The sequence below is a fragment of the Dermochelys coriacea genome, chromosome 1, assembly GCF_009764565.3.
Source record: "Dermochelys coriacea isolate rDerCor1 chromosome 1, rDerCor1.pri.v4, whole genome shotgun sequence".
NCBI lineage: Eukaryota > Metazoa > Chordata > Testudines > Dermochelyidae > Dermochelys > Dermochelys coriacea.
The window spans coordinates 166,881,370-166,895,954 of record NC_050068.2 but is presented as its reverse complement, the minus strand read 5'-3'; the positions used below and the strand labels follow the sequence as shown (position 1 = coordinate 166,895,954).

The window sequence follows — 14,585 nt, the reverse complement described above, 5'->3', positions numbered from 1 at the left end:
GGACTTAGAGTGTACCCCACATTTAAACAAACAAAAACAGCTTATGTAGTATCTTGATGAATTTTGATCTAGAGCCTCTATAGCTTATTCCTCTTTCAATTTCTGTAGTGCTGCAGTCAGGAAAAGGTCTTTAAATACAGATACTTATTTCATGTCATAGAGTTTTGTGGTAAATTTGTCACTTTTAATCAACATGCATCTCCAAAAACAATTGTGTTCATTTTTCAAGTGCTGTTTTCAAATGTATTTTTCCTCCATGAGTAGTAGGAGCAGGATTTATTTGTAGAAAAATCATATCATTAAACATGAGCTTACTAAAGAATCTATTTAGAAACTTGCTTAAAAATGAGTATCTAAACTATCTTGTGTTTGCATTTTGTTTAGCTTAGAATCTAGATACTTAAACAGTGACCTTATTTTTTTTTTTAAAGGTGCAATATGTATAACTTAAATTGTCCCATCTTATGAGTCATAGCATTCTTATCGCTGAATTCCTGTCAGATACTATGTACTCTGTAAATTTTCGCGTTTCTTTTTCAGGTTTGAAGAATAGAAGAATGCTTTCCACTGAGAATAGCACTAACACTTCTGATACACGATGCCTTTAAGCGAGAAGAATAGTGTGGTTTTTGCATACGAGTCTTCAGTACACAGTACCAATGTTCTACTCCGTCTCAATGATCAGAGAAAGCAAGATTTTCTTTGTGATGTTACTATTCTAGTGGAAGATCAACGATTTCGGGCTCATCGGTCTGTGCTTGCAGCTTGCAGCAGCTATCTTCTTTCAAGAATTGTGGGACAGTTGGATACTGATCTTCTCATCACTTTACCAGAAGAGGTCAGTGGCACTAATTGACATGCTTCTGTACATCACCATACTTATGTTTCTACACCATTACATTAAATTACGCTATACAATAGGCTGGTGTTAACTTTAACTTACTAATAATCTTAAGTGGTTTAGGAACTGGGAAACTAGTTGGTGAACAAACTGCTGCTTCAGAATTGTCATTTATCGGGCATTCAGTGTAAGGATGTTCTTTCAAATGAGAGAGAACATGAGCTATTTAACATCAAATTATGTCTTTAAAAAGCTGTAAATGAAATTAATATTGCTTGCTTGCAGGATTGTAGCTTCAGTTTGAAAAATATTTTGTGCAGCACAGATGTTACATTCTCATGTTCCCCAAGCTGCTGTGGTCTTCAAATGCTGCTGAAGATATTGTATATCACTGTGCTTTGTGTGTGAGAAGGGAATACTTTGGATTATTGGAATACATTATATTATTCACCATTGCAGTTCATATATGCAGTGTGCTTTAACACTCAACAAATCAGGTCACTAGTTAGACTTAATTATTTGCCACTAGTGCATATATGTTTGGGATTTGAAGATAAGAAGGTTGACATCCTCTTTCCCCTTGTGGTTTTACAAGTGTTTGAAGCTAAATTAGTGTGCTGATTATAAACAGTGCCACATACAAACTGTCTTGTACACTGTCTTCAGAGCATGCTCCAAAATAGTTAGAAACTTCACAAGATGTTTCAGGATTCCTCTAAAATCTATATCACCATGTGTTTGGAACACTCTGCAGCATACCGTTATGATTGTTTTAAAATAGTCATCCCAATCACATTGTAGAGTATAATAGAACCTGATTTTATTCGCTGTCAGGGTCCGCTACCTTTAAGTTGAGTGGTACTTTACTCTGCAAGTAGTTCCTTTGATTTCAGTGAATCTGTTCATGGTATAAATTACTACTAAACGTGAAGGGGTCGTAGAAGGAGGCAGAATCTGTCCCTAAACCTTTATGGAAGTAAGAGTATGAGATTGGCATTAAAACTGAAGAGAAGAAACTTCTTGGACTCTTTTGGGGGGTATTTAGTGAGTATTGTATTGCTCTGTGAGATGATTCAGATCCCTAGCAGAAATAGGGCTTGTAGTAATAGGGTGTGGAGCTTTCAGAAATCAACCTGATTCCAGAGAGTCCTTAAACTAAGAGTAATTTGTCAGTTTGCTATCTGTTCAGACAGAAATCAAATTTCATTTTAATGGGAGGAACTGGGGATGGAGGGTGTACCCTATACTAAAGGAGTAAATAACCAGTTATGACCAAATTACTATTATTACTGATATCAGAATCAGAATTAGACTGTGAATGAATAATGGTGGTTGCATTTAAAAAGGAGTATATTAGATGTCAGGATTATAGTGACTTTGCCAGTACATTATCCTGTAGTACCTTCTGTTTTGAAAGGAAACCTGAAAATATAATCCTGCTTTTGCATCTGTTTACTGCTCTTCAGTGAACAGTGATACTTTTAATCTTTGAGGAATAGTAATATATTGGAATTTATCAATTTCTTTAACACTGAAGTAGAACGCTGCTATAAAAGGGTCACAATAAAATCCTGTCCTATCAAAAGATGGATTTTTGAGGGAGGTTGGCTAGATATAACTGTTGGTTAATTTCTTTTTAAGGAAAGCTACCTTCTCTCCTCTCCTCATTTCTGCTCACCATTTCCCCACAGGACCAGATCTGTTTGTTCATTAATTCCTGTTTGACGTGACCAAGCAGGGAATGTTCGTGTGATAGGAGCCCCCATTTGCTGTCTTAAGCCCAGGCAGACCAAACACCAAATCTTTGTCAGCAAACAGTTGTAGGACCAGGATAAGTAGCTCCCATGTCATTGGGCAGGGAAGATTTGAGTCCGTTTCATACTGACCTCTTACATAAGAGTGCTAGGACTGTGGTTTGTGTCAAGTTTCAGCCTAACAAGAAATGGGCTATACTAACATGTTTGTTCTTTCTTCTTTTTTTAAAAAAAAAACAAAAAAACAAACAAAAAAAAAACCCAAACAGGTGACGCTTAAAGGATTTGCTCCTTTGCTTCAGTTTGCATATACTGCCAAACTTATTTTAAATAAAGACAATGTATCTGAAGTATTCAAGTGTGCAAAATTTTTGGGAGTACATAACATTGAAGAATCTTGCTTCCAGTTTCTCAAATTCAAGTTTTTGGACAGTAAAGCAGACCTGCAGGAATGCCCTAGAAAGAAATGTTGTACCTCACGCTGTGAGAAAGCAAACGTTAACATTGCCCTTGTGGATGATGAGGGCCTAGAAATAGATGACGAAGTGGAGGAATTGTTGGAAACTGAATACACTGCAACTCCTAATTCAAAGCTCAGCAAAGGTGAAGAAAATGCAAAAGTACCTCCTCATCTCCAAGATAATACCAATCAAATATGCAATCCTGCATATGTAGAAAAAGATAATGTTTCTGGCTTGTTTTCTCTATGCCCAAAATATAGGAAGTTCCAGAAAGCTTTTGGGAGTGACAAAGTCCATACTGCAGAGATTGGTTCCGGTATTAAAGATGATCAGGTAACATCAGCTACATCCATTCATCAGAGTGAATCATTTAATGATGCCATACAAAAAGCTCAGGAGTGCACAGCTGTGCAGCTGGTCTCACAATGTGAAGAGACTCAGGTAGAAATGGAAGAGGAGGAGAAAGAAGAGGAATTGAAGAGAGAATCTATGTCTCAGAGTATCTCATGTCCTATGGAGAAAACAGATGTTGCTTCTCTTCCCCAAAATTCTTCTGTTGCACCTCATGAACTTTATTCTGCACCTTTTCTAAATGCATATGAGCAATACAGCAACTTGAATTTCAGTAGTATGCAAAACACAGTTGTAGCTGAAAAAACTGTGACAGGTACTGTAGTTAGGAGTGATAAACCAGTCAGTGAAAATCAAGATGATTCGCTTTTGAAGTCTGATTTGTGCACAAGAGAAGACATAAGCATTACATCAACTAGTGACCGAAGCAGTGTGGAGAGAGAGGTAGCTGAACACCTAGCAAAAGGCTTCTGGAGTGATATTTACAGTACAGAGACAGCTTGTCAAATGCGTTTGTCACCTGCAACAGCAAAAGAATGCTCGGAACCAGTATATTCAGGAAAAAAGTCAGAGTGCCCATGGTTAGGTATCAGTCTCAGTGAGAGCCCTGAACCTTGTTCTCAAAGAACTTTTACAACTCTGAACTCCGTCAACTGCCCATTTATAAGTAATCTTGGTACTGAAGTATGTTCAAACAGCCCAGAGATAAATAGTGGAGATTATATCCAGGAACCACAACAAGAACAATGTCCATATACTTGCGTGATAAGTTTGGGAGAAGACTCTGAAACTGACACTGAGGGAGACAGTGAGTCATGTTCAGCAAGAGAACAGGAATGTGAGGTGAGGACATTCTGGCTATATTTTTGTTTCCATACATGTGTATGTTCTGTTCTGAAATCTAATTCTAGACCCTCTTAGTTCCAGACAGTTTTCTTGCTTGGTTTCAAAACTCTAGGGGGAAAGTACCATTTTATTTTTCCATCTAAAATAGTCAAAAGATCTGTTGGGAATACAGCTAGTAATTTTAAATAATTAGGTCGTTAAAGGAGGTTTATTGAAATTCATAATGTCTATGAAGTGTGTGGAAATGTGGAAGATGAGGAGACATGTCGGTTATAGAGCTAATTGCATAATTTTCTAAGGAAAAAATTTCTATCAAATATACAGTTTAGTTAAAATTGAATATTTTGCTTGAACATGTTTGGTTTTGACAAAATTTTCAATGGGGAAAAAATTGAAATGACTTTTTCAGCTGTTTGATATTGAATTGTTTTGACTTAAATACATTTTAAAATATGCTATAAGTGTCAAAATGATTAAGTATTCCAAAACAAAATGTTTCATATTAAAAACTTTTTGGAATTTTCATTCCACTGGAAACTTTGAAGTCTTGGATTTTTGTTGTAATCTGGCGGCAAATATTTTTTTAGAAGGGGGGAGGGATTCTTGTTTTTGACAAGCTGTACTCTATAATTCCAGACTACTTTTATATTGCGCTTGTTTCTGCTGCTTTGGTTATATATTATCTGTCTTCAACTGCAGAAATTGCTTAGTGCTTGTTTTTGTGAGGAAGTGAAGCACTCCTGTTTATCCTGTTCTTTTCTTTTCTTTTTTTCCCCATTCCTCTCAATGCATTGTTTTTTTGTTCATATGGTAAACTTTTATCTTCAGCTGAATGTCGTAAGTAATCAATTTCCACAGACTATGTAGAAAAATGAAAATTTGTATGATTTTTAGAAATGCTAAAGTTACAATATGATGCTGTCATGTAGAACTCTAAAGAAGTGTTTTACCTTTCAGGATTTAAGAACAGATTCAGCCCTCCCAATATAAGCCGTGCACAACTTGCACTGAAAGTAAGGGGGAAGCTACACTAGCTAACTCCAGTGCTGAATTTGGCCTATTCCTTAAATTCATGGAATGTTAAATGGCATTATTGTCTGGAGCAGCATTCCATCCGCTTCTTTAGTGTTAATGATGTCTCTGGTGGTAGTAGTAGAAACCTGTTGAAAGACTCCCTCCCTGCATTCGGTTCTTTAGGTGAAAGTAAGCTGATACTATTTTTGACATTTTTATTTTTTAAGTCTGCATATATTCTCTTAATAGCTTACTTTAAAATATAAATATTGCATTTGAAAAATGAAGATGGCTTTCAACATGAACCAAGCATTGGTGACAGACCTTATAATGTTGGTACATGTGCATATTTGTGGCAGCTGCTGTCCCCAGAGGTCAAGCATGCATAGTTCGGGGGAGGCTCAATTCTATGTATAATAATGGAAAGTGTTAAGCAACCTATATACAGGAGTTGCAACCAGTTACCCTTACACTAGAAACAATTTTATACGCATTTGTAGATGTAAACTATATATGCAATATTATATATTGCTAATGGTTTAGGGTGAAATTCAGACTATGCTGGGGGATGCCTCTAGAAGGTCTTAACTCAGGATTTCTCAGCCTGTATTTTGGGACCCAAAATTGGGTTGCCAAAATGTTTCAAAGGGTTGCATGGTAGCTCCTATGGCTCCTGTCCTACAGGGCTGGCTGGGCACTCAGATTTGGCCTAGTCATGATGACAGGGAGTCTAAATCGGCCAAATTTGAGTGAGTGGCACTGCAACCCCATGAGCCAGGTCGCAACTGCATAACTCCAATTTGGTCCAGTGAGGTGGGTGTGGCCAAACCTGAGCGGTGCTGCAACACTGGAGGTTGCAACACCGAGAGCCAAGCCTGGCTAACCCCACAGCGTAGGAGATGCCACTGTGGACCCATTGCGGGGCAGGACCTGACTGAAATCACCCGAGGGCCTTGACCCCCAGACTATTTACTGGGTTGTGACAGGCCATAAACATTTACAAATGGGTACTGAACCCAAAAAGGTTGAGAATTATTGCACTAACTGGTACCTGACATGTTGTGATCCACTGCGCAGGAGTAAATTTTACTCTTCATTAATATTCTTTTCTGGAAAACCTGAAATTAAATGTGCAGAATTTTTGGATTACATCTACTGGATTCTATCAAGATATCTGCCTGAAATCCCAGGATTTTATCTATGTGACTGTGAAAATGTGATGACATTGCTTTTGCCTCTCTGGTTAATATTGGTGTTCTAGTTCTGCTCATGTTCTTCCAATGAAGTTGCTTTTTGTAAGTGTTTTATTAATTTCAAGAAACCTGTCCAGTTTAGCTAATTTTAATTTTGCTTGTATTAGTTTCCTCCTTGGTTCAAAACTATATTTTATGTTTTAGGTAAAACTGCCATTTAATTCACAAAGGATCATTTCACTTTCTAGAAATGACTTTCAGTCATTTCTGAAAATGCACAAATTGACTCCTGAACAGCTGGATTGTATCCATGATATCCGAAGACGAAGTAAAAATAGAATTGCTGCACAGCGCTGTCGTAAGAGAAAACTTGACTGCATACAGAATCTTGAATCTGAAATTGAAAAACTGGTATGTATAGAAAATTCCTTAATGAGATCTGACTCATCCCTCAAATTAGATTTTGTTTTTTTGGGTCAGACAGCTTGGGGTTAAGTGTGATTTTTAGCTGCCTAATGTTAGTCACTCAACTTTGAAAATTTTGTTCACATACAGCACTTTCCTACAGAAATTTAATGTTGCTATACTGATGCTATATAAAATAAAATATTAGGCACTCTATAGATCCAAACAGGGTATATTGTCTTTAAAGTTACAGGTCTAAATAGACACTATATAGCTGGGTAGCACCAAAACCGAAAGCCTTGTTAGTACTTAACTTTTGTTTGGATTTAGAGTAGCAACCGTGTTAGTCTGTATTCGCAAAAAGAAAAGGAGTACTTGTGGCACCTTAGAGACTAACAAATTTATTTGAGCGTAAGCTTTCATGAGCTGTAGCTTTATTTATGCTCAAATAAATTTGTTAGTCTCTAAGGTGCCACAAGTACTCCTTTTCTTTTTGTTTGGATTTGTAATCCATATTTTCTGTAATCTATTTTAATGTTTCTTTGGGAGGGGTAGAAACTATTTATAGGCTTCCTTGAAGAAGCATGTTTATTTAAAAAATCAAACTACAGAATGACTTATCTTCTTTCTTTTGTCCCATGACTCCAGAGACAAGGACATTTTGTATTCCCATGTAGGTAGGTAGTTCCCGAAACAGTGATTCACAGTCTGTGTAATGAAGTTGCTGAGAATTTTTGGATGGAATAGTTTGTAAGTTGTGATACTCCTTACTATAACTAGGTTTACCTCCCCCCCCCCCCCCCCCCCGCGAGGACTGCTCTCACACCATAAAGATCAGCTAACGGCACATGGCCAGGCTCCACTGTCAATTGACAACCCAACCTTGAGTAGTACACAGCTTGGACATATACTGTGAGTTGAGCTTTGTGGTGTGAGAGCCGACACTTAGCTTGGGCTAGAGAGATGCTTCTTGAGTTTTGTGCATCATAAACATGAGCTTCCCTTGTAGTAAGCAGTATTTACTGGAGGAGTGAGAGAGGTAAGGTGGGTCTCAAAACAGTCAGCAGCTTCTTATCCACAGTAGTAAGTTGCAGTGACAAGTCAGTGTTTGTTTCCTATGAATCCATTGTAGTAGTCTGATGGTCCCAGATTGGGAAGTACTGATGTAGGAGGCTAATATTAGATCAGTGCATGGCTGCTCTGCTCCCTTCCCAGGACAAATAAACATTCTACTCTTGTCAACTTGGAAAAAACTGTGTAAGGTGATAGTCTTATTCTTTTCCCTTCAGTTCTGACTTCAAATTGTAAAAGTAATAGATATTTTTCAGTTTCACTTGCCATATCTTGAAAAAGATCGACTAAAAGGAAAAGGCCATTGTAACTTTAATGTTCATATAAATATTTAAATTAAGCCCTAATGTAGACTAATTTGCAATAAGCAGGCAATGTTTGCCTGAAATATCCCCACCTTTGTAGCTGGTTGACCTTAGGCAGGTGACCTGTTACCCAATTAAATATAAGGGAGATAGGAGAGGATCCAGAGTGTGGACTTTGAAATGTCTGAGGGAGGAATGCTAATAGCAGCCAAACCTGGAAAGAAGTTTTGAGGTGATCATTGTAACCTAAATGATCTGTTAATCAAGCCAAATCTCAGAAAGATGCTGAACTTGGCCTACATGTTCTGTGTATGTTAGAATAATTTAGGAAAGGCAGCCACTCATAAAATACTTGAGATATGTCTGGCAAAGCAGGCACTGAATATTTGCCATAATGTCACTGCAAGTCAATATAGAGCTAATAGCGTACGCAGCTAGTGTTGTTTGCTTTTGTAAATATTCAAGGACATATCTATTACACGGTGTTTCTGTAAAATAGCATTGTATTTACTTGAAATACCTTAAGCAGAAGAAACAATTAAATATAAACTAACCTATATATTAAACCGATTGGGTGCTTTTACTAAATTTCTTACCTAGATATTATAAAATCTGAACTGAGAGCAGATGTTTGGTCTTTTTTCAGTTGCCCACATATTTTCGTCTTAAAGGGCAATATTGATTTAATGCAATAATTGCGTTTAAGCATAGGAGACCTAAAGCTCTCGCAGCAAGAAAATCAATGTGAGTACAACTTGTCTTCATTTCCTCATATTTCAGTTTTGTTTCTTTGAATAGCGTCCATATGGGTGCTCTCCTTCAGGTGCTGGTGAATCCCACCTAGCCTTGATCAGAGATTTCTGGTAGCAGTACTCATTCGGACTGCACGTGCACCAACATGTCGTCATGCCTTTCACCAAGGGTATATAGGGCTGTACAGGCAAACCACCTTCAGTTTCTTCTTAATTACCTCTGCATGAGATGGAGTGTCAGCATGCCTGCTTCACGATTGATAAGCTTATTGCCTTTTCTTCTAATTTAGTTAGCCTTTTTTAGTGTTTCATTAGTGTGGTTGTCATTTTTACTTCATTTTTATTTTATTTTGTAATTTTGAGGGTTTGAGTTTATTCCTTCTACCCCTCTTGATGGAATCCTCCTTTTCCTCCATTGTGGAATTATGCCAAGGTCATCAGGATTTAAAAATTGCCTCTCATGCCAGGAAGCTATCCCAGTCAGCGACAGATATTCCCAGTTCATTTGCTTCCTGGGGAGTGTGGGGAACGCATTCCCCCAGAAATGTAGTCTTTCTAGAGCCCTTAAGAGCAAGATTAAGCCTCATCTCCCGATTCTTCAGAAACTGCTCATGATGGAACTCTCTCTTCACCCTGCCTCAGATCTGGATCTGGGGACCCTCCTGCCCTCTGTGCCAGCTTCCCAGTGAGCATCATGCCCCATCTACTTCAGTACCGTCCTAACCCAGGGCTTTGAAAGACAAATCATCCAAAGGGACTGGGAAAGCCTCTAAGGGTACATCTACACTACAAAATTAGGTCGAATTTATAGAAGTCGGTTTTGTAGAAAGCGGTTTTATACAGTCGAGTGTGTGTGTCCCCACCCAAATGCGCTAAGTGCATGTAGTCGGCGGACTGTGTCCACAGTACCGAGGCAACCATCGACTTCCGGAGCTTTGCACTGTGGGTAGCTATCCCACAGTTCCCGCAGTCTCCACCGCCCATTTGAATTCTGGGTAGAAATCCCAGTGCCTGATGGGGCTAAAACATTGTCGCGGGTGGTTCTGGGTACATATCGTCAGGCCCCCGTTCCCTCCTTCCCTCCTTAAAAGCAAGGGCAGACAATCGTTTTGCGCCTTTTTTCTTGAGTTACCTGTGCAGATGCCATACCACAGCAAGCATGGAGCCCACTCAGCTAACCGTCACCGTATGTCTCCTGGGTGCTGGCGGACGTGGTACTGCATTGCTACACAGCAGTAGTTTATTGCCTTTTGGCAGCAGACAGTGCAGTATGACTGGTAGCCGTCGTCGACGTAGTCCTGGGTGCTCTTTTAACCGGGTGCCTGGGCAAACATGGGAGTGACTCAGCCCAGTCATTTCCCTTGTTTCATCTCATGGTGATTGAGTCCTACCGGCAGTGCACTGTCTTTTAATCTGCAGCTAGCAGAAGACGATGGCCAGTAGTCATACTGCACCATCTTCTGCCGAGCACCCAGGAGGTGACGATGGCTAGCGGTCGTACTGCACGGTCTGCTGCCAGCATGATGTATAAAGATAGATGAAGTGGCTCAAAACAAGAAATAGACCAGATTTGTTTTGTATTCATTTTCTCCTCCCTCCCTCCCTCTGTGAAATCAACAGCCTGCTAAACCCAGTTTTGAGTTCTGTCCTTGAGGTTTTGAGTTTTAACTTTGAGGCAGCCATTCAGTTTCTCGCAAAGCCACCGCCTTTGTTGATTTTAATTCCCTGTAAGCCATGTCGTCAGTTGCCCATCTCTCCGTCAGGGCAACAGCAGACAATCGTTCCGTGCATTTTTTCTGCGCAGACGCCATACCACGGCAAGCATGGAGCCCGCTCAGATCACTTTGGCAATTAGGAGCACATTAAACACCACACACATTATCCAGCAGTATATGTAGCACCAGAACCTGGCAAAGTGAAACAGGGCGAGTAGGCGACGTCAGCGCGGTTCCGAGAGTGATGAGGACATGGACACAGACTTCTCTCAAAGCACATGCGCTGTCAACGTGGGCATCATGGTGCTAATGGGGCAGGTTCATGCGGTGGAACGCCGATTCTGGGCCCGGGAAACAAGCACAGACTGGTGGGACCGCATAGTGTTGCAGGTCTGGGACAATTACCAGTGGCTGCGAAACTTCCGCATGCGTAAGGGCACTTTCATGGAACTTTGTGACTTGCTTTCCCCTGCCCTGAGGCGCAAGAATACCAAGATGAGAGCAGCCCTCACAGTTGAGAAGTGAGTGGAAATAGCACTGTGGAAGCTTGCAACTCCAGACAGCTACCGGTCAGTCGGGAATCAATTTGGAGTGGCAAATCTACTGTGGGGGCTGCTGTGATGCAAGTAGCCAATGCAATCAAAGATCTGCTGATATCCTGGGAAATGTGCACGTCTTAGTGGATGGCTTTTCTGCAATGGGATTCCCTAACTGTGGTGGGGCCATAGACAGAACCCATATCCCTATCTTGGCACCGGTGCACCAAGCCAGTGAGTACATAAACCTCAAGGGGTACTTTTCAATAGTGCTACAAGCACTGGTAGATCACAAGGGACGTTTCACCAACATCAACATGGGATGGCCAGGAAAGGTACATGACACTTGCATCTTCAGGAACTCTGGTCTGATTCAAAAGCTGCAGGAAGGGATTTTCTTCCCAGACTAGAAAATAACGGTTGGGGATGTTGAAATGCCTATAGTTATCCTTGGGGACCCAGCCTACCCCTTAATGCCATGGCTCATGAAGCCATACATAGGCAGCCTGGAGAGTAGTCAGAAGCTGTTCAGCTACAGGCTGAGCAAGTGCAGAATGATGGTAGAATGTGCATTTGGACGTTTAAAAGCACGCTGGCGCAGTTTACTGACTCGGTTAGACCTCAGCGAAACCAATATTCCCATTGTTATTACTGCTTGCTGTGCTCTCCACAATATCTGTGAGAGTAAGGGGGAGACATTTATGGTGGGGTGGGAGGTTGAGGCAAATTGCCTGGCTGCTGATTACGCACAGCCAGACACCAGGGCGGTTAGAAGAGCACAGGAGGGTGCGGTGTGCATCAGAGAAGCTTTGAAAACCAGTTTCATGACTGGCCAGGCTACGGTGTGAAAGTTTTGTTTGTTTCTCCATGATGAAACCCCCCTCCCCTTGGTTCACTCTACTTCCCTGTAAACTAACCACCCTCCCCACCTCCCTTCGATCACCGCTTGCAGAGGCAATAAAGTCATTGTTGCTTCACATTCATGCATTCTTTATTAATTCATCACGCAAATAGGGGGATAATTACCAAGGTAGCCCAGGAGGGGTGGTGGAGGAGGGAAGGACAAGGCCACACAGCACTTTAGAAGTTTAAAACTTATTGAATGCCAGCCTTCTGTTACTTGGGCAATCTTCTGGGGTGGAGTGGCTGGGTGGCCGAAGGCTCCCCCACCGCGTTCTTGGGCATCTGGATGAGGAGGCTATGGAACTTGGGGAGGAGGGCGGTTAGTTACATGGGCTGTAGCAGTGGTCTGTGTTCCTGCTGCCTTTCCTGCAGCTCAACCATACGCTGGAACATATTAGTTTGATCCTCCAGCAGCCTCAGCATTGAATCCTGCCTCCTCTTATCATGCTGCCGCCACCTTTCAGCTTCAGCCCTCTCTTCAGCCTGCCACCTCTCCTCCCAGTCATTTTGTGCTTTCCTGCACTCTGACATTGTCTGCCTCCACGCATTCGTCTGTGCGCTGTCAGTGTGGGAGGACAGCATGAGCTCAGAGAACATTTCATCGCAAGTGCGTGGTGGTTTTTTTTTTTTTTTGGCCTTCTAATCTTCGCTAGCCTCTGGGAAGGAGAAGATCCTGTGATCCTTGAAACACATGCAGCTGGTGGAGGGAAAAAAAAAAAAGGGACAGTGGTATTTGAAAAGACACGTTTTATAGAACAATGGGTACACTCTTTCACAGTAAACCTTGCTGTTAACATTACATACATAGCACATGTGCTTTCGTTACAAGGTCACATTTTGCCTCCCCCCACCACGTGGCTAACAGCGGGGAACATTTCTGTTCAGCCATAGGCAAACAGCCCAGCAGGAACGGGCACCTCTGAATGTCCCCTTAAGTAAAGCACCCTATTTCAACCAGGGGACCATGAATGATATCACTCTCCTGAGGATAACAGAGAGACAAAGAACGGATGTTGTTTGAACACCAGCAAACATACACTGCAATGCTTTGTTCTACAATGATTCCCGAGTACGTGCTACTGGCCTGGAGTGGTAAAGTGTCCTACCATGGTGGATGGAATAAGGCTGCCCTCCCCAGAAACCTTTTGCAAAGGCTTTGGGAGTATATCCAGGAAAGCCACGAATGCCAGGGCAAATTAATCATTAAACATGCTGGCTTTTAAACCTTTTATAGTATTTTAAAAGGTACACTCACCAGAGGTCCCTTCTCTGCCTGGTGGATCCGGGAGGCAGCCTTGGGTGGGTTTGGGGGGTACTGGCTCCAGGTCCAGGGTGAGAAACAGTTCCTGGCTGTCGGGAAAACCGGTTTCTCCGCTTGTTTGCTGTGAGCGATCTACAACCTCATCATCATAGTCTTCCTCGTTCCCAAAACCTGCTTCCATGTTGCCTCCATCTCCATTGAAGGAGTCAAACAACACGGCTGGGGTAGTGGTGGCTGCAACGCCTAAAATGGCATGCAGCTTATCATAGAAGCGGCATGTTTGGGGCTCTGACCCGGAGCGGCCATTCGCCTCTCTGGTTTTCTGGTAGGCTTGCCTCAGCTCCTTAAGTTTCATGTGGCACTGCTTCGGGTCCCTGTTATGGCCTCTGTCCTTCATGCCCTGGGAGATTTTCACAAATCTTTTGGCATTTCGAAAACTGGAACGTAGTTCTGATAGCATGGATTCCTCTCCCCATACAGCGATCAGATCCTGTACCTCCCATTCAGTCCATGTTGGAGCTCTTTTGCGGTTCTGGGACTCCATCATGATCACCTCTGCTGATGAGCTCTGCATGGTCACCTGCAGTTGCCACACTGGCCAAACAGGAAATTTAAATTCAAAAGTTCGCGGGCCTTTTCCTGTCTACCTGGTCAGTACATCTGAGTTGAGAGTGCTGTCCAAAGCGGTCACAATGGAGCACTTTAGGATAGCTCCCAGAGGCCAATACCATCTAATTGCATCCACAGTACCCCAAATTCGACCCAGCAAAACCTATTTCAGCGCTAATCCCCTTGTCGGGGGTGGAGTAAGGAAATCGATTTTAAGAGCCCTTTAAGTCAGAAAAAAGGGCTTCGTCATGTGGACGGGTGCAGGGTTACATCGATTTTAATGCTGCTAAATTCGACCTCAATGCCTAGTGTAGACCAGGGCTAAGAAGTTGTACTTCTCCTGGGAAAGCTACTGCCTCAAAGGGATCTCAGTCTCTGCAAAAGTTGACCATTTTGGAGTCCACACGTCATGGTCTGGGTACTGTTTAGGCTCCAGGCTCTACCAATACCAGTAGTGCTCCCAAAACCTGGCTCATTGAGGAGCCACTGTTCCAAGCTGGTTTTGGTACCTAAGCCATCTCCAGTACAGTCTAAGTTCACCAGAGCAGCAGGGAGAAACACCTGGCTT

General features: G+C 41.8%; 1 protein-coding gene across 8 annotated transcripts in view; it reads left to right on the top strand.

Moving 5' to 3' along the window:
* The window catches only part of BACH1 (BTB domain and CNC homolog 1), a 60,756-nt gene that overhangs the window by 22,896 nt on the left and 23,275 nt on the right, over positions 1–14,585 (top strand). For all 8 annotated transcript variants that reach the window (XM_043508867.1, XM_038394064.2, XM_043508876.1 and 5 more), the window contains 3 exons: positions 541–838; positions 2,865–4,250; positions 6,665–6,871. In XM_043508867.1, the coding sequence (XP_043364802.1) occupies positions 599–838; positions 2,865–4,250; positions 6,665–6,871 (1,833 nt within the window). In that variant the 5' untranslated portion in view covers positions 541–598. The remainder of the gene's footprint in view (positions 1–540; positions 839–2,864; positions 4,251–6,664; positions 6,872–14,585) is intronic.